General features: G+C 35.8%; 2 protein-coding genes across 4 annotated transcripts; one reads left to right on the forward strand and one right to left on the reverse strand.

Moving 5' to 3' along the window:
• Positions 1-1,998: 1,998 nt before the first annotated feature.
• LOC105635704 (ATP synthase protein I-like protein) lies at positions 1,999-24,562 on the reverse strand. 3 transcript variants are annotated; one of them, XM_089720162.1, is made up of 9 exons: positions 24,081-24,562; positions 23,349-23,398; positions 23,152-23,230; positions 22,959-23,054; positions 22,639-22,719; positions 22,419-22,510; positions 19,736-19,774; positions 3,809-3,877; positions 1,999-2,467 (listed from the first exon to the last, which is right to left on the reverse strand). In XM_089720162.1, exons 1-9 carry the CDS (start codon positions 24,396-24,398, stop codon positions 2,326-2,328), a joined length of 966 nt encoding a protein of 321 aa, XP_089576288.1. In that variant the 5' UTR covers positions 24,399-24,562; the 3' UTR covers positions 1,999-2,325. The 3 variants fall into 3 exon arrangements, with proteins under 3 accessions (XP_089576288.1, XP_089576287.1, XP_089576286.1); XM_089720161.1 differs by having other exon boundaries at positions 19,736-19,777; XM_089720160.1 differs by having other exon boundaries at positions 19,736-19,828; positions 24,081-24,561.
• On the forward strand, positions 13,352-16,508 carry LOC149496857 (uncharacterized). Its single transcript, XM_089720378.1, has 5 exons — positions 13,352-14,470; positions 14,726-14,838; positions 15,707-16,048; positions 16,157-16,201; positions 16,446-16,508. Exons 1-5 carry the CDS (start codon positions 13,429-13,431, stop codon positions 16,506-16,508), a joined length of 1,605 nt encoding a protein of 534 aa, XP_089576504.1. The 5' UTR covers positions 13,352-13,428.

Consider the following 24,562-nt stretch of genomic DNA (forward strand, 5'->3'; position numbering starts at 1 on the left):
TTGCTTTACTAAAATCTTGCAAAATTAATTCGTTTCTATTTATGACCCTTTTAATTTCTGAAGACTCAGAATCATCAGATTTAACACTACTATTAGATCTACATAATAAAGGATCCATTTTATGATATCAACAAGTCGCGGCCACTGCCTGGTTATACCCTTACTCAGCCTTTCAACACACGGCTATCAACGGGCTCAGTAGGCATACCCAAAACTATTTATGATATCCAGAAAATGAATACTTATTATATAAATAATAGCAATATTAAACTTGTAGGCTCTGATACCAACAAAAGGACTAGGATCCTTTACTGTATTAATTTCAGTTTGATTACTTATTTTATAATCTAAGTATTCATATTGCATTCATAAAAGGAAATTCAAATAATATACCAGACTTTCTGCCTTGTGTTAAAATAAATTGAATTAAAATTGGTTGAGTTGATTGATAAATATTAAATTAAATTGATAAATTATAAGTATGCTCTGTGGATGCGGCTTAGTCTGATCTTCCACATCAGAAATATTGTTTGAATTATTATAAATTATTTCATCATAGCATTTAATATATATATATATATATATATATATATATATATATATATGAGCATTGGCTATTTTTCTGAATACAGAATCAATGGTCCTCCAAAAACTTTGACATGATCATTTCAAAAGGGAATTTTAACATGATCATTCCATTAAAGCCACTTGTCCATATTCTAATATTAATCAAACAAGCATAGATACTTGTACTTATTTCTTATGCACTTCTTTTACCTTAAACAATAAGAGATAATATATTTTTTTTCTATTTTCTATCATTAACGCTTTACAATATAGTATGGTTGTTTTATTAAATAAGATAAATCATATTCACAGACACTACGCTCAAAGCTAAGCATATTTAAAAATTGATTTTCAACTTCATTTATGGAGTAATAGCAACCAGACAATGAAATCAAATTCCATAGTATCGGATTTTTCTGGTATTGTGAAGGTGGGAGGCTGGACAGAAGTATATGCAGGGCTAACATTTGTATCAGTAAGAGGGGCTGGCCATGAAGTTACTCTCCAAATTTTAGTTGACATCCTAAAAGTAAATGCAGGGCTAACATTTGTAATCATTCAGAATGATAATTACAAGAATCAGAGTGTGTAGCAATCCTCAACTTCCTAGAAAATTTTCCAAGAAACTGAATTTTCCCAAGAAAAACAGAAGGGTATAGAAGATTTTTTTAAAGAAATTAACAAAACCTAACAATAATTCAATAATAAATAATAAGAAGTAGATTTTTTTTGAAGATCTAACAAAAAGATCAATCAATTTGGTCAAGTAGAAATTACCCTAACCTCTAGAAGATTGCAGAAATATGATTAACCGGAGATGGGCGATAGGCGCTATGCGTTTCCATTTAGTGAACACCGAAGAGTTTGAGATTTGTGTTTTCGCCGGCGGTGGGTGTTTCCGTCTAGAGAAGTTAGCTTGCTTATTGCCTTCATAAAATGTGTTGCCTTTACAAGAGTAAATTATTTCCCGTACTCCATGTTATTTTCCAATGTTATTTTACTGTTGACTAACACAGTATTTTTCTTAACTAATTTTTCACTTAATCCTCAAACAACGAAAAATTATGAAAAATATTTTACAGCAACTTATTTCCCGCAAACAAGCAGAGAGCCTAAAATGTAAAAACTGAACTGGGATCACGCTAAGAATTACAAGAAGTGAACTTTGGGTTCTAGTTTTCTAGTTTGTTAAGAAAGAAAGAACTGAACTTTTGGTTCTAGTTCCAGATTCCTCTCAGGAATTGAACTGAAATTGAACTTGCACAGCCTAAATTAAGCATTAAATGGTTATTAGTAATTATTAGTCCTAAGAGTGTATTAACTAGTCGCTCAGCAAATTGCTTGCTTTAATATTATTTGGGCAAATTCCCTCTACCACATAACCAAACATGCAATGATATCAGTTTGTCAATTGTCATGAAAGAAAAACTGTTGGAAAATAAATTTAAGTTAACTAAATTATAAGCACTGGATTTCTGAAGAATACAGAGACTTGCAAGAAGATTACAGTTTCATGTTGAGTTTCATTTGTAATTACAGTTCTCCAGCCCATATACAGATATAACTAATCCATGTATTTCATTTTGGACTTCATTTTCTATACCAGCATATAACACAGTGGCACTTCCTACCTATTACTTGCCACCGATAATTTTCTGTTTAATGAGAATCTGCCCAGTAGGATTCTTTAAATATTTGCCTCCAGACAAAAATACCATGATGTATATGTCATAACTGCTAATCTCTACATATGAAAATTCATCTTGAAGTCGTCTTTTCAACAGATACAGGAAGTGCATCCTCTATGGCTTGAATGAAAGTCGCAATCTTGTATGTGAAAAATCCCACTAACATTGGAATTAGTTCTAAGTGCATAAATCCGTAATCTTGAACTAGGATCCTGAATCCAAAAAGCAATGTGAGGAATCATAACAAGTTGAAATTCATCTCATAAAAATTTGATGAATACTACAAATCCAACATTTAATATTTGATTATGTAGCAAAACCTTTTGAAAGGATCCATCAAAATAGACTCCATTGCCAAAAGAAAAAATAGCAAAGATCAAAGACAAAAATTATAATCTTGGGTGTCAAAGAACAGCACCACATAATGTGAAGAACATTTCTAAAAAAAGTACATAAATAAATAAACATAAAAAAGGAGGAAGAAACAACTTAAGTCCAAGTCCAGTATAGATGATTCATGATTGCTTTCCAATTTTCTGTAGGTATGTATGCATACAAAGATCAAGTGTGATCAACGAAATCACAATTATAAACCCAAACTATACAGGAGCAGCAATTGATATAACAAAGAAGCCCCTTCAAGCACCATACAGTAGGGCTGTTCATTAAACTGGGCAAACCACCACAATACTGCAGTTTTATAAAATTGATAGTTTGCTTTGGTTTGTAGATCTAAAAACCAAGCTTGTTTCGGTTTATGGTATTGGGTCAAAACCACCCAAATCGAACCTATATATATATATATATATATATATATATATATATATATATATATTGTGGACTTTTAAATGACAAATAATTCAATTCAATCTTTGAATGAAAATTTCCTTTGCATTGATTAGTTTATATTAGATAGGAAATTAAACCAAAAGTTCATATTAGTTAGGTAAGTTATATAATTATTTTATGAAAGTTAAAATGTTGAAGACTCATGAAAAATAGATTGGTATATATTATGTACAGATTATGTACATGAGCAAAACTATAGTTTTGTATAATTTTTTTAGTAATAAATACATAAATAAATTAACATTTAAATTCTATATTTATATATTGCTTAATTAATGTCCTATTGAATATATAACCTTGTTTGGACCATACTCGGAATAAACGTATAAAAAAATTAATTTAAAAACTTTGAACAACTACTTAGAATCATGTATATTTTATGTCATAGTTTATGTTAATTCATTTTCTACATCTAGTATAATGTTAATCTTTTTTTTTTTTTTTTTTCTTGTTAACTAGATGAATGAGAAAGTTTAATTTCTCTTTTTTTTTAACTGATCAAAAACTGCCAAACAGAACCAAACTGCCACTAAGGATTTGGTTTGGTTTGAAATTTTTGATAGTTTGGTTTGATTTAAATTTTTTTTAAACCAGTCGCTTTAGGCTTGGTTCGATTACTACTCAAACCGAATCAAACCAACTCATGAATAACCCTACCATACAGGGCAATATACCAATAATAGTATCCTACAAGGAGCACTTACCCATTCCAACGGTTATATATCATGACCAAGACAACAGGAACCAATAGCCTTGGCTGCCCTATTGCCCCCCTGCAAGGAGATCACCAATAAGGTAAAAAGAAGAATAAAGTCATGTGTGCTCAAAACAAAACTTAGAAGAGGAAAATATGCCATGTCCATCAGATCCAGACAGGAGCTTTTTGTAGTTTAGACAATGCCAACAAACCAAGTAAAACTTGTTAACTACAGTACAACCCCTAAATAATATATTTTCAAAGAAGTGTGGAATATATGGCATAAGATTGTCTCCCATGTGATATAATCCCTATTTAATGTTATTACTGAGTAGTGATCCAAATTGAAGATAGATTGAAGGGGCCTCGATAAATAGGAGTAAGTTGTTTATATTAAGAATATTTTGAAGAAGAAACAAGTTATACTAGAAGACAATTAACGTTAAAGGGGGAATCGAAGGAAGGGAAATTTATGATGTGTAAGTTCCCTTCCTCCTATTTTCTTCACTTTCCCAGAGATACTACAAAATTTTCACTAATTAATTTCTTTCATTTCTCTTCCAATTAAACAAGGAGAAAATACATACATCTTTTATAGCTTTTATTTCCTACATATTCCCCATTTTTCTTTGCTCTACTACTATTTTATTGCTTAAAAGAGTACAAGGATCTTGATGATAAATTGTTCCCTCACAGCAGTTTTTTTATGAAATAAATTATAATTAGCACTAGCATCACAAGTCATGCCTTTTACTTTCTTGCTTTTTCAAGTTTGTTTGAAATTTGAAAGGGAAGTATTATTAGGCAATGGTTATGCCATTTAGGATTGCTTGATTTTGAAAGTTTACTATTCAGTTTGAAAAGTAACAAGCAACACTAGGTATTATTTTATCATCTAGTGAGAAAAAAAAAAAAAAAAAAAATTCTAACCTTTTAGTGCTTCTGCATTTTTAGCCTAGGCCTTTAATTTCATCACTTTTACCCTAATTTGAAATAGTTTCTATTTTTACTTTAGGTCAAAAATTAAAAGAAATTCCTATTTCTATTATTATTAATAATAGAAATAGGAATTTTTATTAATAAGACCAAAAAGTCAACTTGGCCTTTCAATTTATACTAGACTGTCAATTTAGTTTTTCAGTTTCAAATTTGGTTCATTGAGTCATTAGTTTGTTTTACAGCTAGATTTTTGTAATTTGTTTGGTGAAGAATAAATTGTAGGACAGTGATAGAATGAAGGTGAGAGAATCCGCAAAAGAAGAATCCAAAAGAATTGGTTTGTTGTCTTGTAGAGTTTTATGTGATATTTATTGATCTTAAGTGTAAAGGGTAGACTTAGGTATTTCAATATACTTCCTATGTACAAATAGATGTATAACCATTGTTTACACAAGATGAAAAATAGAAACTTATCACTCTTCACATAAAAACAACATGGTATGAGAGCCATAGCTGACCTTTTCTTAGCCTAAACACAGTAGAGAGAGAAAGGACAGTAGAGAGAGTGGGTTGACACCGCCCAGCCCAGGTGGAAGAGGGGTCACCGATCGGCCCTTGCCCGTTTTCCGGCCACCGTCTGACGCCGCGTGTGGTCTCACGCGCCTCCTGAAGCTTCTGCACTGTTCTTCACATGCCGACGCGTGGCGCATTTTCCGGCCACTGTCAGACCACTCCAGCAGCGTTGCCATGGTGTTGCGCCTCTTCCTAGACTGTTTTATGCCCTGATTCTCGCGTTTCCAGGGCTGTCTTTCCGGTTTTGCCTCTTTTTCGGGTGTTTTTTCAGACCTGTGTTTGGTGTGTTTTCCTGTTTTTACAATGGGTGATGGTATTGACGCTAAAGTTGTCTCTTCACATGACAATCCCTCACTGCAAATCAGTCCAGTAAAACTCAATGGTACTAATTCTCTTGCATAGTCGAGGTCATGCCTATTGTTCATCAAAGCTAGAGGGTTACAAGGTTATATTACGGGTTCTAAAGCCTCACCTGCACCTCTAAGCGACAGTTATGATAAATGGGACTCTGAAAACTCATTAATTATGTCTTGTTTAATAAATTCTATGGAACCTAGAATTGCAAATGGGTATTTGATGTTGGATACCACAGCAAAAATCTGGAAAATTGTGACTAAGACCTACTCTCAGCATGGTAATTTTGCTCGAGTGTATGAGCTTTGCAACAAAGTCCATGGCTTGAAGCAAGGGGAACTAACAGTTAACCAATACTATGCCGCTTTAAATGACCTATGGCAACAGTTAGACTACTATGAGACTTATCATCCCAAGTGCGAAGAAGACATGGTTGGATACCAGAAGAAGGTTGAGACTGAGAGAGTCTAAGAGTCTCTTGCGGGATTGCATACTGAATATGACCCGATTCGAATCCAGATGTTGGGAAAGAGTCTTATGATTTCTTTAGAGGAAACATACTCATATGTTCAGTAGGAGGAGAGTAGGAGAGGTGTGATGTTATCCACCGGGCCGTCTAAAAGAACCAGACTTATGGCTTCTCAACCTGTACAAATTACTCGTACTTCATCTGAGGAGGATTCCCACCGATGTGACCATTGTGGAAAATTAGGACACACTAAGGAATATGTTGGAAGTTACATGGGCGACCAACTAGCAGATGTGGTTGTGGCCGTGGGGATAGAAGGCCAAGTTCTACTCGACATGTTGCTTATCAAGCTGAGGCAATTGCAGGTCCTGAAGTAGTCTCGTCAACCCTAGCTGGAGGTTTATCTGCTTAAGAAGTACAAACCTTGAGACGTCTTATAACACAGCTCAACTCTTCATCCACTCCAGAAGCTTCCTCTAATTTTGTGCATTCAGGTATAGCTCTTCTAGCTGATTCTGTTGATGATCCATGGGTTATAGACTCAGGAGCAAACAATCATATGACAGGCTCATCTAATAAATTTTTTGCATACTCACCTTGTTCTAGCAAAGAAACTGTTTGTATTGCAGACGGTTCTTTTACATCTATTTCTAGAACAGGTTCTATTCAGTGCACTCTTAACATCAATTTAGATTCTGTTCTTCATATTCCCAGCTTTCCAGTAAATCTTTTGTCTATTAATGCCATTACTAAGGCCCTAAACTGCAAAGTTGAGTTCTTTCCCACTCATTATGTTTTGTAGGATCTGAGAAGAGGGGAAACGATTGGATTTGATAGATTGCACGATAGCCTATATCTCCTTGAGAAGAGTAGCCGTGGCCTAGTCTCAAAAGTTCCCCGAGCATTGTTAGGAAGTATTAGTACTAGTCAAACAGCTATTATGTGGTATAGGCAGATAGGACATCCTTCTTTTGTTGTTCTTAAAAGGTTATATCCTAGCTTGTTTAGCTAATTCTGTTAGATTCCTTAGTTTGTGATGCCTGTGAACTTGCTAAACATGCAAGAAACACTTATGTTTCTCATAATAAAAAAAGTATTGTTCCTTTTATGACTATTCATTCTGATGTATGGAGACCGATTTCTATTGTTTCATTATCTGGATATAGGTGGGTTGTTACTTTTATTCATTGTTGTACTAGATTAACTTGGGTTTATTTGTTGAAAACAAAGAGTGAAGTGCTTTCTTGTTTTCAATCCTTTGATAATATGATTAGTACACAATTTGGTGCCAATGTTAAAATATAGAGAACTGATAATGGAACAGAGTACATGGAGAAAATGTTTCAAGCGTATCTAGATTCCAAAGGAATCATACATTGGACTAGTTGTGTGAACATGAGTGCTCAAAATGGGGTGTCAGAAAGGAAAAATAGACATTTGTTAGAAGTGACTAGATCTCTCTTGTTTACTATGAATGTGCCTAAAACCTACTGGGGAGATGCTGTTCTTTCTACAACATATCTAATTAACAGAATGCCCCTTAGAACATTGAACTTTATGAATCCTATAGAAGCCCTACAAGGTCACACCACATATACTATTCAACCAAAAGTCTTTGGTTGTGTGTGTTTTGTTCATCACAGGCATGGAGGCAAATTAGAACCTCAAACTTTGAAATGTGTGTTTGTTGGTTATTCTTCCACACAAAAGGGGTATAAGTGCTATCACCCTCCATCTCGAAAATATTATGTGAGTATGGACGTTACCTTTAGAGAGTCTGAACCTTATTTTTCCCCCACTCCGCTTCAGGGGGAGACTAGGATAGAAGAAGAGGAAAAAGGAATAGGAATGACTCCTACGTCTATATCTGTACCTAAACAATTTATGAACCTTGTTAATGTTGATGAAGAGTTACAAAAAAAGATGAATCAAAACCCAACGGGGATCATCAGATTCAGAGAAGAGAGAGATTAGATAGGCCAGATTTAAAGAGATACAGCAAAAGGGAGAAGACTAGTGCCATTGTGCATGATCCCAATGTCCAACCGTCTTCCTTGCAATCAGGTCCGGAAAACCAATACGGTCACATCTCCTACTACCCTTACTTCTAATACAACTTCTATAATACATGATGTTGATTCTAACCCTGTTTTTAATCTTGTTATTGATGACACTGATATTCCTATTGCTCTCAGGAAAGGTGTGAGATCTTGGACTAAACATTCCATCTCTCAATTTGTTCCCTATGACTCTTTGTCTTCTTCCTATAGAGCCTTTGTCTTGTCTGTTTCTTCTGTTTCTATCCCACAGGATTGGCAAGAAGCGTATGAAGATCCAAAATGGAAGGAAGCAATGGTGGAGGAGATGAAAGCCTTGGCAAAGAACGAAACTTGGGATCTTGTTACTTCTTCAGTAGAAAAGAAACCAATGGGATGTAAGTGGGTGTTTACAGCAAAGCACAGGGCAGATGGCTCAATAGCAAGGTACAAGGCTAGGTTGGTTGCAAAAGGATACACTCAGACTTATGGTGTTGATCACCAAGAGACCTTTGCTCCAGTTGCAAAGATGAACACAATCAGAATCATACTATCATGTGCAGCCAACCTAAACTGGGACTTACATCATGTAAAAAATGCTTTTTTGCATGGAGATTTAGAAGATGAAGTCTACATGGATATCCCTTCGGGGTTTGATTGTCAAAAAACCAAAGGAAAGGTTTGTAGGTTGAAGAAGGCCTTATATGGTTTCAAGCAGTCACCTAGGGCATGGTTTGACAGACTTAGTAAGGCCATGATCTCCTTTTTGGCTACACTCAAAGTAATGTTGATCATACACTATTTATCAAACACTGCAATGGTAAGATCACATTACTAGTTATCTGTGTCGATGATATGGTTGTAACAGGAGATGATGGAACAGAAGTTGCTCGCCCGAAGAAACTATTGGCTCAAGAGTTTGAGGTTAAGGACTTAGAGAGTCTAAGATATTCTCTTGGTATTGCGGTTGCTAGATCTGATAAAGGGATCTTCATTTCTCAAAGGAAATATGTCCTAGATCTCTTAGAAGAAACAGGTATGCTGGGCTGTAAGCCATCTGTTTCTCCAATTGAAGTCAATCATAGATTGTAAGTATGACTTGGAAAGACGGTTGATTTGGGCCAATATCAGAGGTTGGTTGGCAGGTTGCTTTATCTCTTACATACTAGGCCCTGATATTGCATATGCTGTTAGCCTTGTTAGCCAGTATATGCATGACCCTCGTGACTCTCACCTTGAAGCTGTTTTCCATATTTTGAGATATCTGAAGTCTGCCCCTGGAAGGGGTATACTTTTTTCAAAGCATGGCCTCAAAACTGAGGCCTTTACTAATGCATATTGGGCTGGATCTCTAGATGACCGAAGATCGACTTCAGGCTATTGTACCTTTGTTGGAGGAAATCTGATTACTTGGAGGAGTAAAAAGCAAAATGTAGTAGCTCGTTCAAGTGCAGAAGTTGAGTATAGAGCCATGGCCCTAGGAGTTTGTGAGATGTTATGGGTGAGAAAGTTAATGGGTGAATTGAAACTTTCAGAGTCTGGATCCTCAACCTTGTTCTGTGATAATAAGGTTGCTATTACCATTGCTCAGAATCCGATTCAGCATGATAGAACAAAACACATAGAGATTGACGGGCATTTCCTAAAAGAGAAGATCAACCAGAGTGTCTTGAGGCTTACTCATGTGGCATCAAATAATCAACTGGCGGATATCTTCACTAAGGGGCTAAGTAGCAAAAACTTTCACAATTTAGTGTGCAAGTTGGGCATGCTTAATATCTATGCACCAACTTGAGGGGGAGTGTTGTCTTGTAGAGTTTTATGTGATATTTATTGATCTTAAGTGTAAAGGGTAGACTAGGTATTTCAATATACTTCCTATGCATAAATAGACGTATACCCATTGTTTACACAAGATGAAAAATAGAAACTTTTCACTCTTCACATAAAAACAACATCGTTTATTAGTGTAAACGACACAGAGTCATTAATTTTTTTCTGTCTATGACATTGAGATACTTCATTTCAGGATTTTTTTTTTTTAATTTCACATTTCTAGCTAGTTTTGGGTGTATGGGGAAACCTTTGGCTTGGGTATTAGTACTGGGTTTTGTTATGTTTTTTCTTGAATCATAATAATAATAAAATGATAATTCTTTGCTAATAAAATAAAAGAGTAATACATCTGCAAGTTGTTTTTATTTGGTCACAAATGATTAATTTTCAATCAAATGAATTACTAAGCTTCAATCCTCATTTTTTTTTAACAATGTAATTTTAGTGTGAAGAAAATATTCTCTATATCTTTTTTCATCAATAGGGATACATACATATATATATATATATATATATATACACATAGGGTACTATTGTTGAAATCTTTGTGATTAAAGTAAATATTTTGTTTCCTAGTTTAGGTTTATTCCTATTTAGATTACTTACTATATTGGAACAATTTTTTGTATATATATAGTGGAGTAGAGGTTGAAAAATATAACACAATTGAAAGAAACAAAACATATTCTTTCCTTTAATTTCTACATGGTATCAAAGCCATTGCCGTGAATTTTCGGCAACGGTTTCAGTTTGCAATCTGAGATACACATAGCACCGCCGAAAGTGGGAGTTGGTCGTCACCGCCCGTCTCAAAAGGAAGAACGACTGCCGATCGGCACTCCGTCCAAACCGCGTCGCCATTCGACCACGCACGTGTGCACACGCGCCTCCAAAAGATTCTGACTGTTCTTCACGCGCCGGCGCGTGCGGCTGTTTCCGACGAGGCCATGTTGACGATTCTTGTTCCGGCGATCTCGACTCGTTGTGGTGACTCAGACCTACTGGTTCTTCAGCACCAGTTTTGCCTTTTTTGGAATTTTTTTTCCTTTTCCACCACTGCTGCTGCCTTTTACCGCTGCTGCCTTTTACCACTGCTGCCGTTTAAATTTTTTTTTAAGATATGGTTGACGGAAAGAAGGTAGATATGGTTTTTCACTCAAAAAACCCCTCACTTCAGATTAGTCCAGTGAAGTTAGATGGAACAAACTACCTGGCTTGGTCTCGCTCTTGTTTATTATTCATTGAAGCTAGAGGTTTGCAGGGATACTTTGATGGTGGAGCAACTAAACTAGTTTCAACAAATCCGACCTTTAACAAGTGGAAATCCGAGAATTCTCTTATTATGTCTTGGTTAATAAATTCCATGCAGCCAACTATTTCCCGAGGATATTTGCTTCTTGATACAGCTAAGAAGATATGGGATGCAGCTTCGAAGATATGGGATGCTGCTTCACAGACGTATTCACAAACTGGAAACTATGCTCAGAGGTATGAATTTCGACAGAAAGTTCATGAAACCAAGCAGGGAGATCTGACTATCGCTCAGTATTTTGCTGAACTTAGTGGGTTATGGCAGGAACTGGATTATTATCAAGAACTTCGAGTAAGATGTACTGATGATGCGACTCAAGTTCAGAAGTTGATTGAAGTAGAACGTGTGTGATTTTCTGGCTGGCCTAAATAACGAGTATGATCAGATTCGAGTCCAAGTTCTTGGACGAGATCCTTTTCCATCCTTACGACAAGCATACTCATTTGTACAGCAAGAGGAGACTAGGAGGAACGCTATGGTTCACCGATCTACCATTGACAAAGCAGGGTTGATTGCTAATTCTGCAAGAGAACATATCCAGGCTGCAAAGAGCCGTTCTTCAGATAGAGATCAATTATTTTATGACTATTGCGGTAAGAACAGGCACACTAAGGAGTTCTGCTGGAAATTACATGGACGCCCAACTAAAGGGCGTGGAGGAAAGCGGGTCAGTTCTTCTAGACCACAGACACACATATCTGATAGTGGAGCTTTATCTGAGGAACCATCTACTGCTAGAAGCTATTCTCATAAGGAGATTCAATCCCTTAAACGATTGTTGTCACAGCTTGATTCGTCCTCAACTCAGACTGCAACCTCTAATTTTGTTAATTCAGGTAATGCTTTCCTTACCTTTCTTGCAAAAATTGCAAAACCCTCTTGAGTTATAGATTCTGGAGCAAATAAACATACAACAGGCTCTATAAAACATTTTCTCACATATTCTAAGTATCAAGGCACAGACAAAATTTGCATCGCGGATGGCTCCTTAGTACCAATTGCTGGCACAGGTTCTATTGACTGTACTTCCAATATTAAACTCTCCCCTGTTCTTCATGTTCCTAGATTTCCTATTAATCTGTTATCTGTTAGCTTAATCACAAAAGCACTTGATTGCAAAGTAACTTTTTACCCTACTCATTGTATATTTCAAGAACTGAATACGGGGAGAACGATTGCCAATGGTAGCTTGCGCGATGGACTGTATCTGTTGGATGACGTTTGTCGTTTTTCAAATTTGGGTACCAGTCAAGCTTTGTTAGGAACTTCTAGAAATCCTTCCCATGAAGTTATTCAATGGCATAGGAGATTGGGACATCCCTCTTTTTTTGCTTTAGGACGTTTATTTCCCACTTTGTTTGCTAAATGTGATTTTAATTCATTAGTATGTGATGCTTGTGAACTTCCAAATACACCAGGCATTCTTATTCTCCAATTAATAATAAGAATTTAATTCCTTTTGCTACTATTCATTCTGATGTTTGGAGTCCTACTAAAATTGTCTCTCTTTCTGGTTATAAATGGTTTGTGACTTTTATTGATTGTTGCACTAGATTGACTTGGGTTTATTTGATGAAAACAAAAAATGAAGTTTTTTCGTGTTTTCAAAACTTCCATAAAATGATTTGTACTCAGTTTGATGCGCATGTTAAAATCCTAAGAACTGATAATGGTATTGTATACATGAATGCAGTTTTTCGTACCTATTTAGATTCTAATGGTATTATACATCAGACTAGTTGTGTCAATACTAGTGCTCAAAATGGAGTAGCAGAAAGGAAAAATAGGCATTTACTGGAAGTAGCTAGGTCCCTTATATTCACTATGAATCTTCCCAAACCATATTGGGGGATGCTATTTTGACTGCTGCTTACCTTATCAATCATATGCCTCTTCGTACTTTGAATTTTAAAACTCCATTAGAGGTTCTTCAAGGAAAAAACTCTTATATTGTATCTCCTAAAGTCTTTGGATGTGTTTGCTTTGTTCATCAGAATGGTCTTAGCAAATTAGATCCTAGAGCCTTGAAGTGTGTGTTTGTTGGTTACTCTACTACTCAAAAAGGATACAAGTGTTATCATCCTTCTTCCAGGAAATACTTTGTGAGTATGGATGTTACCTTTCGGGAGTTTGAATCTTATTTTTCTTCCCAGTCACCTCTTCAGGGGGAGAAATATCAGATGGAAGAGATGATGGATGACATTTCTTTCCAGGAGGAGATTCCTGTAGACATAGATTCTAATAGAGAGCAACCACCCAAATCTCTAGGAAGATTGGATAGACCTGATTTGAAAACCTACACACGGCGGACTAATACAGATACAACCATGGAGCATGAGACCTCTGATCAACCGTCCTCTACAATTTCGGTCCCTGAAGATACAGAAGAGCAAGAACTTGGTGAGTCTTCTTTAATTCCTATTGATTCTGATCCTAATCTTGATTCCAGTCCTTCTGATAATGACCTTGATATCCCTATTGCTCTTAGAAAAGGAGTTAGAACATGCACTAAACATCCCATCTCCCATTTCATCTCTTACAATGCTCTGTCCCCTTCCTATAGAGCCTTTGTTTTGTCTGTTTCTTCTGTTTCTATACCGCAGGATTGGCAAGAGGCATTACAGGATTCAAAATGGAAGGCTGCAATGGTTGAGGAGATGAGAGCTTTGGCAAAAAATGAGACATGGGATCTTGTAACTCCTCCACCAGGAAAGAAGCCAATTGGATGTAAATGGGTGTTCACAGTTAAACATAGGGCAGATGGTTCAATTGAGAGGTACAAGGCTAGATTGGTAGCCAGAGGATTCAGCCAGACCTATGGTGTTGATTATCAGGAAACATTTGCCCCTGTAGCCAAGATGAACACAATTAGAATTTTGTTGTCTTGTGCAGTCAATCTTGACTGGGAGTTACATCAATTTGATGTTAAAAATGCTTTTCTACATGGTGATTTGAAAGAAGAGGTGTATATGGAGATTCCTCCTGGATTTGATGATGATAAAACCAGAGGAAAAGTTTGCAAGCTGAAGAAGTCATTATATGGGCTAAAACAATCACCAAGAGCATGGTTTGAAAGATTTAGTAAAGCTATGCTTTCCTTTGGGTATATTCAGAGCGATGCTGATCATACTTTATTCATTAAACATGAAGGTAAGATCACGTTGCTTATTGTCTATGTTGATGATAGAATGATGACTAGAAATAATGAAGAAGAAATGACTCACTTGAGAAATTTGTTAGCTAGGGAGTTTGAGATTAAGGATTTGGGAAAGTTGAGATATTTCCTTGGGATAGAAGTTGCTAGGTCAGAAAAAGGGATTTTTATTTCTCAGAGAAGATATATCCTTGATCTCCTTAAAGAAACTGGTATGTTGGGATGTAAACCTGCAGAATCACCTATTGAAGCTAATCATAAGCTTCAAGCTGGAGTGGGAAGTTCAGTTGAAATTGGCAAGTATCAGAGATTGGTTGGGAGGTTGATTTATCTTGCCCATACTAGACCAGATATTGCCTATGCTGTAAGTTTAGTGAGTCAGTACATGCATGACCCTCGGGAGTCTCATTTAGAAACAGTGCATCAGATGCTGAGATATTTAAAATCAGCTCCAGGTAGAGGACTTTTATTTTCTAAACATGGCCATTTAACAATAACAGGCTATACAGATGCGGATTGGGCTGGTTCCCTTGATGACAGGAGATCAACCTCAGGTTATTGTGTTTTTTGTTGGAGGAAACCTGGTCATATGGAGAAGCAAGAAGTAGGCTGTTGTTGCAAGGTCCAGTGCAGAAGCTGAATATAGAGCTATGGCACAGGGAATCTGTGAACTTCTATGGTTGCGCAGATTAATGGAAGAGTTAAAGTTGGTTGAAACAACAAATATATCTTTATTTTGTGATAGTAAAGCAGCCATCAGTATTATGAACAATCCAGTCCAGCATGATCGAACTAAGCACATAGAGATTGATCGTCACTTTATAAAAGAGAAGATAGTTGAAGGTGTTATAACCGTCTCCTATATAGCTTCAAAAGAGCAACTAGCTGATGTTTTCACAAAGGGTTTGCATAGCAAGTTGTTTCATCCTTTAGTTTGCAAGTTGAGCATGAGTAATATCTATGCACCAACTTGAGGGGGAGTGTTGAAATCTATGATTAAAGTAAATATTGTGCTTCCTAGTTTAGGTTTATTCCTAATTAGTGTAAAGATTATGTTTCCTAGTTTAGGGATATTCCTATTTAGATTACTTCCTATATTGGAACAATTTTTGTATATATATAGTGGAGTAGAGGTCGAAAATATATTACAAAATTGAAAGAAATAAAACATATTCTTTCCTTTAATTTCTACAGTTACCTTTCGGGAGTTTGAATCTTATTTTCCTTCCCAGTCACCTCTTCAGGGGGAGAAATATCAGATGATAGAGGTGATGGATGAAATTCCTTTCCAAGGGAAGATTCCTATAGACATAAATAGTAAGAGAGGGCAACCACCCAAATCTCTAGGACGATTGGATAGACCTGATTTGAAAACCTACACACGGCGGACTTATACAGATACAACCATGGAGCATGAGACCTCTGATCAACCGTCTTCTCCAATTTCAGTCCCTGAAGATACAGAAGAACAAGAACTTGGTGAGTCTTCTTTAATTCCTATTGATTCTGATCCTAATCTTAATTCCAGTCTTTCTGACAATGACCTTGATATTCCTATTGCTCTTAGAAAAGGAGTTAGAACATGCACTAAACATCCCATCTCCCATTTTGTCTCCTATAATGCTCTGTCCCCTTCCTATAGAGCCTTTGTTTTGTCTGTTTCTTCTGTTTCTATACCGCAGGATTGGCAAGAGGCATCACAAGACTCAAAATGGAAGGCTGCAATGGTTGAGGAGATGAGAGCTTTGGCAAAAAACAAGACATGGGATCTTGTAACTCCTCCACCAGAATAGAAGCCAATTGGATGTAAATGTGTGTTCACAGTTAAACATAGCGCAGATGGTTCAATTGAGAGGTACAAGGCTAGATTGATAGCCAAAGGATTCAATCAGACCTATGGAGTTGATTATCAGGAAACATTTGCCCTTGTAGCCAAGATGAACACAATCAGAATTTTGTTGTCTTGTGCAGTCAATCTTGACTGGGAGTTACATCAATTTGATGCTAAAAATGCTTTTCTACATGGTGATTTGAAAGAAGAGGTGTATATGGAGATTGCTCCTGGATTTGATGATGACAAAACCAGAAGGAAAGTTTGCAAGCTAAAGAAGTCATTTTATGGGCTGAAACAATCACCAAAAGCATGGTTTGAAAGGTTTAGTAAAGCTATGCATTCTTTTGGGTATATTCAGAGCGATGCTGATCATACTTTGTTCATTAAACATCATGAAGGTAAGATCACATTGCTTATTGTTTATGTTCATGAATAGTGATGACTGGAAATAATGAGGAAGAAATGACTCACTTGAGAAATTTGTTAGCTAGGGATTTTGAGATTAAGGATTTGGGAAAGTTGAGATATTTCCTTGGGATAGAAGTTGCTAGGTCAGAAAAAGAGATTTTTATTTCTCAGAGAAAGTACATCCTTGATCTTCTTAGAGAAACTAGTATGTTGGGATGTAAACCTACAGAATCACCTATTGAAGCCAATCATAAGCTTTAAGCTGGAGTGGGAAGTTCAGTTGATGTTGGCAGGTATCAGAGATTGGTCGGGAGATTGATTTACCTTGCCCATACTAGACCAGATCTTGCCTATGCTATAAGTTTAGTGATTCAGTACATGCATGACCCTCGGGAGTCTCACTTAAAAGCAGTGCATCGGATTCTAAGATATTTAAAATCAGCTCGAGATAGAGGACTTTTATTTTCTAAACATGGCCATTTAACAATAAAAGGCTATACAGATGCGGATTGGGCTGGTTCCCTTGATGACAGGAGATCAACCTCAGGTTATTGTGTTTTTGTTGGAGGAAACCTGGTCACATGGAGAAGCAAGAAGCAGGCTGTTGTTGCAAGATCCAGTGCAGAAGCTGAATATAGAGCTATGGCACAGGGAATCTGTGAACTTCTATGGTTGCGCGGATTAAATAGAAGAGTTAAATTTGGTTGAAACAACAAACATATGCTTATTTTGTGATAGTAAAGCAGCCATCAATATTATGAACAATCCAGTCTAGCATGATCGAACTAAGCACATAGAGATTGATCGTCACTTTATAAAAGATAAGAGAGTTGAAGGTTTTATAAGTGTCTCCTATATAGCTTCAAAAGAGCAACTAGCTGATGTTTTCACAAAGGGTTTGCATAGCAAGTTGTTTCATCCTTTAGTTTGCAAGTTGGGCATGAGTTATATCTATGCACCAACTTGATGGGGAGTGTTGAAATCTTTGTGATTAAGTAAATATTGTATTTCCTAGTTTAGGTTTATTCCTATTTAGATTACTTCCTATATTGGAACAATTTTTTGTATATATATAGTGGAGTAGAGGTTGAAAAATATAACACAATTGAAAGAAATAAAACATATTCTTTCCTTTAATTTTTACGACTATAAACCAATTAGGAATCTAACTCCTATTAGAACTCTATTTACAATTAATCTTTAACACTCCCCCTCAAGTTGGAACATAAATGTTAATCATGCCCAACTTGTTACAAAGATAGTCAACCCAAGGTCCATTTAAAGTTTTTGTAAAGATATCTCCTAACTGTTCATTTGTTTTAACGTGCCCTGTAGAGATAACACCCTATTGTATCTTTTCACGAATGAAATGACAATCAATCTCGATATGTTTTGTTTGTTCATGGAATACTGGATTTGATGCAATGTGAAGAGCAGCTTGATTATCACACCATAACTTTGCAGGCAAGGATGACTTGAAGTCAATTTCCTCTAAAAACTGACGAATCCAAGTTATGTCACAAGCAGATTGTGCCATAGCTCGATATTTTAATTCAGCACTCGACCGTGAGACTACATTTTGTTTCTTGCTCATCCACGATATCAAGTTTCCACCCACAAAGACACAATATCTTGAAGTCGATCTTCTATCAACCTTCGAACTTGCCCAATCAGCATCTGAAAAACACTCAATGTTCAAATGCCCATGATTACTATAAAGGAGGCCACGTCCTGGATTACCTTTCAAGTAGCACAAAATTTGTCCTAAAGCTTCCCAATGGATAACAGTAGGAGAAGACATAAACTGGCTTAACACGCTCACAAAGTAAGCAATATCTGGACATGTTACTGTAAGATAATAACTTTAGAATTTGTAGGTTCAGTATCCATTAACAAAAACTAAACACTCCAACAGCAACCAAATAATAGCATGAACCCAACAGAACAGTAGCAACACCAAAAGGAACCGAAAGCCGCAAACAGCAGCAGCAAAAAAACAAAGAAAGCACCTACCAGATGCTGCCGGAGTCGAAAACTAACTACTGGAAAAGAATCCGGACGTCGAGCCGATCCTGGAGGACGAAACCCGGTCACCGGAAACTGCCAGATGCACCTCCACTCGCCGGCGTGTGAGATGATGTCAGATTCTCCTGATGGCGAGTGAGGCAAACTCGCCAGGCTTCAGGCCACCGGATTTGGTGGAGACGCTGATCGGAGGTCACTCTTCCTCCCTTGGGTGGCGTGAGACAAAAGCAAAAGCCTAGGTGGGAGACCTAGACTGACAGTCACGAAACAGAGTTGTTGCCGGAAACGTCAACGCAGAAACCGGAAAAAAAAAAATGCTAACGAGCCAAAGGCTCTGATACCATGTAATTTTACTGTGAAGAAAATATTCTCTATATCTTTTTTCATCAATAGGGACACATATATATACATATACAGGGTACTATAAACCTATTAGGAATCTAACTAACTTCTATTAGAACTCTATTTACAACTAATCCCTAACAAACAATATAATCACATTTGAGAAATTTTAATATGGCTCAAGTTATTGTTGCAACTACTAGAAAGAATCAGTAGAACTTTTTAGAAGAACAAACATTTTTAAATCAAGTCAGTTCTTTATTAATTATGTAAATTATTTGTTTTTTACTATTGTTGTTGATTAGATTGTAATTTAAATTTGAAAAATCTAATTTAGCACGGATAGAAAGTAGGTAACCTTTTTATGTTTCTTTACATAATTTTTTTCCTAATTTTTCTTGTAATTTATTATTTCTAAATTTTTATATTAACAAACGTGAATTATAATCAGTAAGGCTAAAGACTAGTTATTGTTAACAACAAATTGTTTTTAAGTTAACATCAAATTAGTAAACAAGGTTGGTCACTTACGAAATAGCATGAATGCCTTCAGGCATGTTTAAAATCAAGAACACCAGTTCAATGCAATGTCCATAGATTATAAATTTACTGTGATACGTGACACATAAGCTGAGGAACAGTGTATACATACTTGATAAGGCCCTTGGCTCCATCTGCCATGGAATCAACACTACTGCCAAGCATACGTATATACATTAAAGATCCAACCAATCCAGTGCCAAAACTGTATGCATAAAATAAAATATGAATTATAAATATCACAGAAATTAAAAGGTTAGTAAGCTGAACAACAAGTGGGCTTTTGTCCAAGATAAAAAGTGTGCTCCATAGAAATATTGGAGTAAGACTTCATAGGCCTACGTGGAATTATGCAGTTTACACTTAAGTGTAGAATCCAGTTTGAAGAAGTTAAAAGAAAAAAACAACTCAGGTGATGATAAATAATCATCTGTACATAAAAAAAGTTTACAAGCATGTGTTTGATTAAATTATGATCCTAGACATAAAAAGAAGCCTAGTATTTTCAATGGTGTACATAAATTATATGCTTGAACTTGAGTGCTAATGGAAAAATTTAACTCATGCAGTTGGATCATATTATAAGGCAAAACCAAATTAATTAGAATAAAATTTGTTAGAGAGCCTATCTAAAGAACCTATAAGCATAGTTTCAAAGGATATAAAGGGATAAGCTTGAGCTTTCTAAGTCGTAATAATTTTAGTAAAAGCATGTCTATCAAGTAGTGTTGTAGTTAATCGCATATAGTTCTTCCTCCATTACTTGCAAAAACTATCTAGAAAATCACAACAATTGCCTAACCACTAAAAAACAAAATACTAGAAAACTGAAGTTGTCTAATACTTCATATATAGATGTGCAACAGTGTAGAAATTCCTACTAGATCAGCTTCTTTTTTATTTGACTGAGGGAAGGCTTGAAAAATCAAGAAGCCAAACCCATAAACAAGCTGCAAATAGAGTGACTGACTAAGCCACAGTCTGTACTATGCACTTTCTTAATCTAATGAGCTTCAATCATACAAACATTTTATATGCTGGGCTCAATTTTGCAAATCCATCAGAATGAGATATTTGTAAAGGGAACATCTTCGGACTGTTGAATATGGCATCATCGTTTATTCATTGGTGAAACACAAACTCTTTTAATTACAAGTCATTCTTTTTTCCCTGAAGAATTATGGTACCTTAATATGACCATATGCAGAAAATTCGAACTTATTGTTCAATCTCAGAATACAAAAATTCCATGTCTGGAACTTTGTTAGATATATATGATGTTACAACAAATGAATAAACAATAACTTTACTTATAATAGTCTCAGTCACAAACTTAACACAAATTGATATTATGTCAAGTAAAACTTCAATAAGAAAATTATTTGACTTATATAGTATAATTTTGTTTTTAATTTTAAGATTGAAATTGAGTGACCAAATATAGTATAGGAGTCTTAGCATGAGGACATCTTTTACTTCCAATCTGAACCATAAAATCAATCTTCACTCCTCGATCAATGTTTAGCATTCATTAGCCTAAGTTTTGAATATTCCAGTAGTCTATATAAAGCATTACAGTATGCTTTTCCTGTAATGTAAAGTTAAAATAACTCTTTATGTTTAATTCAATTGATTTATTCCAGAATTTTCTTACGGTTAGTTATGTTTCGAGGTCAATACATTTCAATATTTCTTCCCATCCGAAAATCATTCATTTATCTAACTTTCTTTTTTTTTTTTTTTTTTTTTTTTTTTTTGTTAGTTGCATCAGTTGTGATATCAGAGCTGGCTATGAATTTTAGTGAGCAATAATCCTATATTTCAATTGGCAGCAGAGAGTTTAGGTTACTGCTAGGGATGGCTAATTGAACAAGATATGAATTATTTACTGCTGTAGATTCCTTTTCAACTTGATGCATCCCTTTTAGTCTCACTAGCCTAAAAGACTTCAACGAGCTTGTCGACTCAGTTTAAATCGAGCAAAAGTTGAAGTACAAGAAGATCATTTATTGGCTTGAATCTTTAATTGCTGTTAAAGCTTCCAATCATCTTGGCAAAATATTAGGTCTTGCCATAGCATATAAAAACAAGAACTTTGTCCAAAGATTAAAAAAATATGATTTACAGAAAGGTTATAGGAAATACTGTTCAACTGTATACTGTTTACTTGTTCAAGAATGTCACTAATGACACAAAACTCAGTGGAAGTTTGAATTGAAAGAAATGCCATCATTAGGTTTTAATCCAAAAAAATTTAATGGCATTACTGGAAGCAACTTTCTTCCATTTATCATGGACCCTTTCTCAAAATAACAATTTAATAAAACAATGAACCAAAAATTCATTCCATGACATTCTATAGCACTCCATTAAGATTTCCAAAGATGTAATGAAGCTAGCTTGCACGCTCCTGAAAGTAGGATTTAAATTAATCATTTAGTTTTATGTTATTCTCTGGACCATAATCTTCATAAGAGGTGGACTCTTATACACTCAGTTCCATCCTTGGATCCATCCATTTATGATAAAGCTAGTCAAAATCAGCAAAGCGAACCATTTTCCCCTTTGCTCTCGATTCTTTTTAGGATCAAGCTAAAAGGGAAGACGTAAATAATGAATAAGAAGTAATGAGAGAGAGAGAGAGAGAGAGAGAGAGAGATCAAGTGGGGAAAGACATAAACTTGACGTGTCATAAGCATCCAGGTGTGTTTTCGACTTGGAAGATCAAATTTTATAGTTTGGATGGTCGAGGTATGTTATACTTAGAGTTCACACTTTTCAAACATATAGTTTACCTAGCTGCAATTTCCGGAGAATAAGAAACATAAGCTGAGACCAGCCCGACGCCACCAATACCCAATGTGAGAATCTGCATTTTTGTTTTCAACTGCCCAACAAAGGAAAAAGACCCATGTTTCAAGCAGAAAGAAATAACTGCAATGACTGGATTCTAAAAGATAATAATAACACAATTTAAAACACAGATTTGTGGGGCAAAGAATCTGCAGAGAGTACCTTAAAATATTGCTCCCTTGATTGAGCAGCCAATATTTCCGGATCTCCTTGAGGCCTTCTTACTTCCCTCAACATCACATCCTATAAGCCATACATAAGTCAAACACCAAAACTGAAAAGCATACTATGAATGATATGAATTTGATAAATGCATTTAGGACAATTCCCAAGAGTAAAATCAAAGTCAGGTTTAATATCAAAGAGTGTCGAAAATTCAAAAAGAAACCAGGTTCATAAAACTAACATGACCAAGGATTATAAAGTAACAAGTGCATCTATGCAAGTTCATTGAGATTAATATGTAAGGTTAAGGAACTTACACTGCCCCCAGTTGCAGCCTTAGTTGCTTTATCCCACTTCTCCTGCTCACGGCGTGTTGGTACCAACCGCCATTTTTTATAAATGCCAATGCTGTCCTGTGAACCATTAGTCCCAATAAAATGAGAAAATCGAATCGCAAAACTTCCTAAGCATCTAGAATTCAACCCAAGAATTCAAAAGCATTCATCATACTTTGTTTCCAGCCTCAGCAACACATTCTGATATCGGCTTTTGAGTTTGTGTAAGCTCTTTACTCAAATCAACTTCCAAGCTGTAATTATGCAGACAATATTAGGGAAAAAGTCAGAAAAGTAAACGAAAAGCGTATTCCCTATGGAAGCAAATTTAACTTTGCATTATGTGCACATGATAACATATATATAACATACTTATCCAGACTCATAACTCTGTTTAAACTCAGAAATCCAGAAGATTCTTCCTGTTCACGTGAAAGACATTAAATATCACAATCAGAATAAATTAAGAAAACCATATGATATATAATGCAATGAAGATCTAATCCACATTTTCACCATAACGGTTTAAGTCAAACAAGAACCATAGTAGTTGGAAGATGAAGTATTGCTTAAGCTCTCCGAAAAGCAAGATACAAAAATAAATTACAATATCTGATTGTAATGGAATATTAACTTGAAGGATTTTTTTATTGTAAATGAAGAAAAATAGTGAATAATATAAGAGGACCAATTCCATGCCCTTCCTTATTCAAGAATTCAACACCACCCATATATGAGGAAACTATATTAGCCCAATATTATTCAAAATCAAACAGCCAAAGACACCCAATTAATTTCAGTTACTCAAACTCAGAGGGATGTTTTTGCCACCTATCAGATCAGATACATACTGAAAGTTGAAAAACAAAAAAATAATAAAAACAAAACATAAACACATACTAGTTTGCAAAAACTAGAATATTGAATTCCAGGGCCAAAAATACACGTTAGATACATAAATTATTAACAATACCATATGTGATTGTCCAAACTAACATCTCACTTGAAATCAAACTGCAAAAGTTTACCTTGAAAACACAATGTAAGAGAGTCCCATATGAAAAAAATAAAAGTAAAAACAAAAAGAGAGCAACAGAAGAGAACCTTAACAGGAGTAGGTTCATGAGACGATTCATCGGGGTCCTGAATTAATTTGGCCATGCGACTCATGAAGTCTTTGTTCCAAATAAACTCATCAGAGGTTAAAGGGTCTTCATCTTCACCTCCCCAATACTTGCGGAGTTTTGTGGTAGTGGGCGGACCTCCATACTCACCTGGTGCCACTCCAGTGGACCATTTCAGTGGCTTCTTCTTAGGCAGTATCACTTTGGTCTGTCTTGGGTTTGGAATTGGTGGGGTTGAGGAGTCTGGGGAGATGGGTGCTGCCGTTGAGGTGACTGAAATGTAGTTCAGAACTGCCATTGGGGACGCCGATTATGGGGATTGAAGCGGATAAGCTGGAGTTACAGTTGAGTATCTTAGACAGCTTGTGGTGGCCAACAGTTGAACACGTTACAAGCGTATCTCTGTCTTACGAGGAGACGATATAAAAGTGGACTGATTTTACGGACACCGAAGCCAGAAAT

Source organism: Jatropha curcas, chromosome 4, assembly GCF_041381405.1.
Source record: "Jatropha curcas cultivar XTBG-Jc1 chromosome 4, XTBG_Jcur_1.0, whole genome shotgun sequence".
Classification (NCBI taxonomy): domain Eukaryota; kingdom Viridiplantae; phylum Streptophyta; class Magnoliopsida; order Malpighiales; family Euphorbiaceae; genus Jatropha; species Jatropha curcas.

What these genes read in the sequence shown, in the direction of transcription:
- LOC149496857 (XM_089720378.1), top strand. Translation starts at nt 13,429, where the DNA reads ATGGATGTTACCTTTCGGGAGTTTGAATCTTATTTTTCTTCCCAGTCA. An exon ending in CTATTGCTCTTAGAAAAGGA is followed by an intron (nt 16,049 to 16,156) that starts GTTAGAACATGC and finishes TCTATACCGCAG; the next exon opens with GATTGGCAAGAGGCATCACA. An exon ending in CAAAATGGAAGGCTGCAATG is followed by an intron (nt 16,202 to 16,445) that starts GTTGAGGAGATG and finishes TGTCTTGTGCAG; the next exon opens with TCAATCTTGACTGGGAGTTA.
- LOC105635704 (XM_089720160.1), bottom strand. Translation starts at nt 24,398, where the DNA reads ATGGCAGTTCTGAACTACATTTCAGTCACCTCAACGGCAGCACCCATC. An exon ending in TCTCCGGAAATTGCAGCTAG is followed by an intron (nt 19,829 to 22,418) that starts GTAAACTATATG and finishes TTATGCATACAG; the next exon opens with TTTTGGCACTGGATTGGTTG. An exon ending in ATATATAACCGTTGGAATGG is followed by an intron (nt 2,468 to 3,808) that starts GTAAGTGCTCCT and finishes TTTTGGATTCAG; the next exon opens with GATCCTAGTTCAAGATTACG.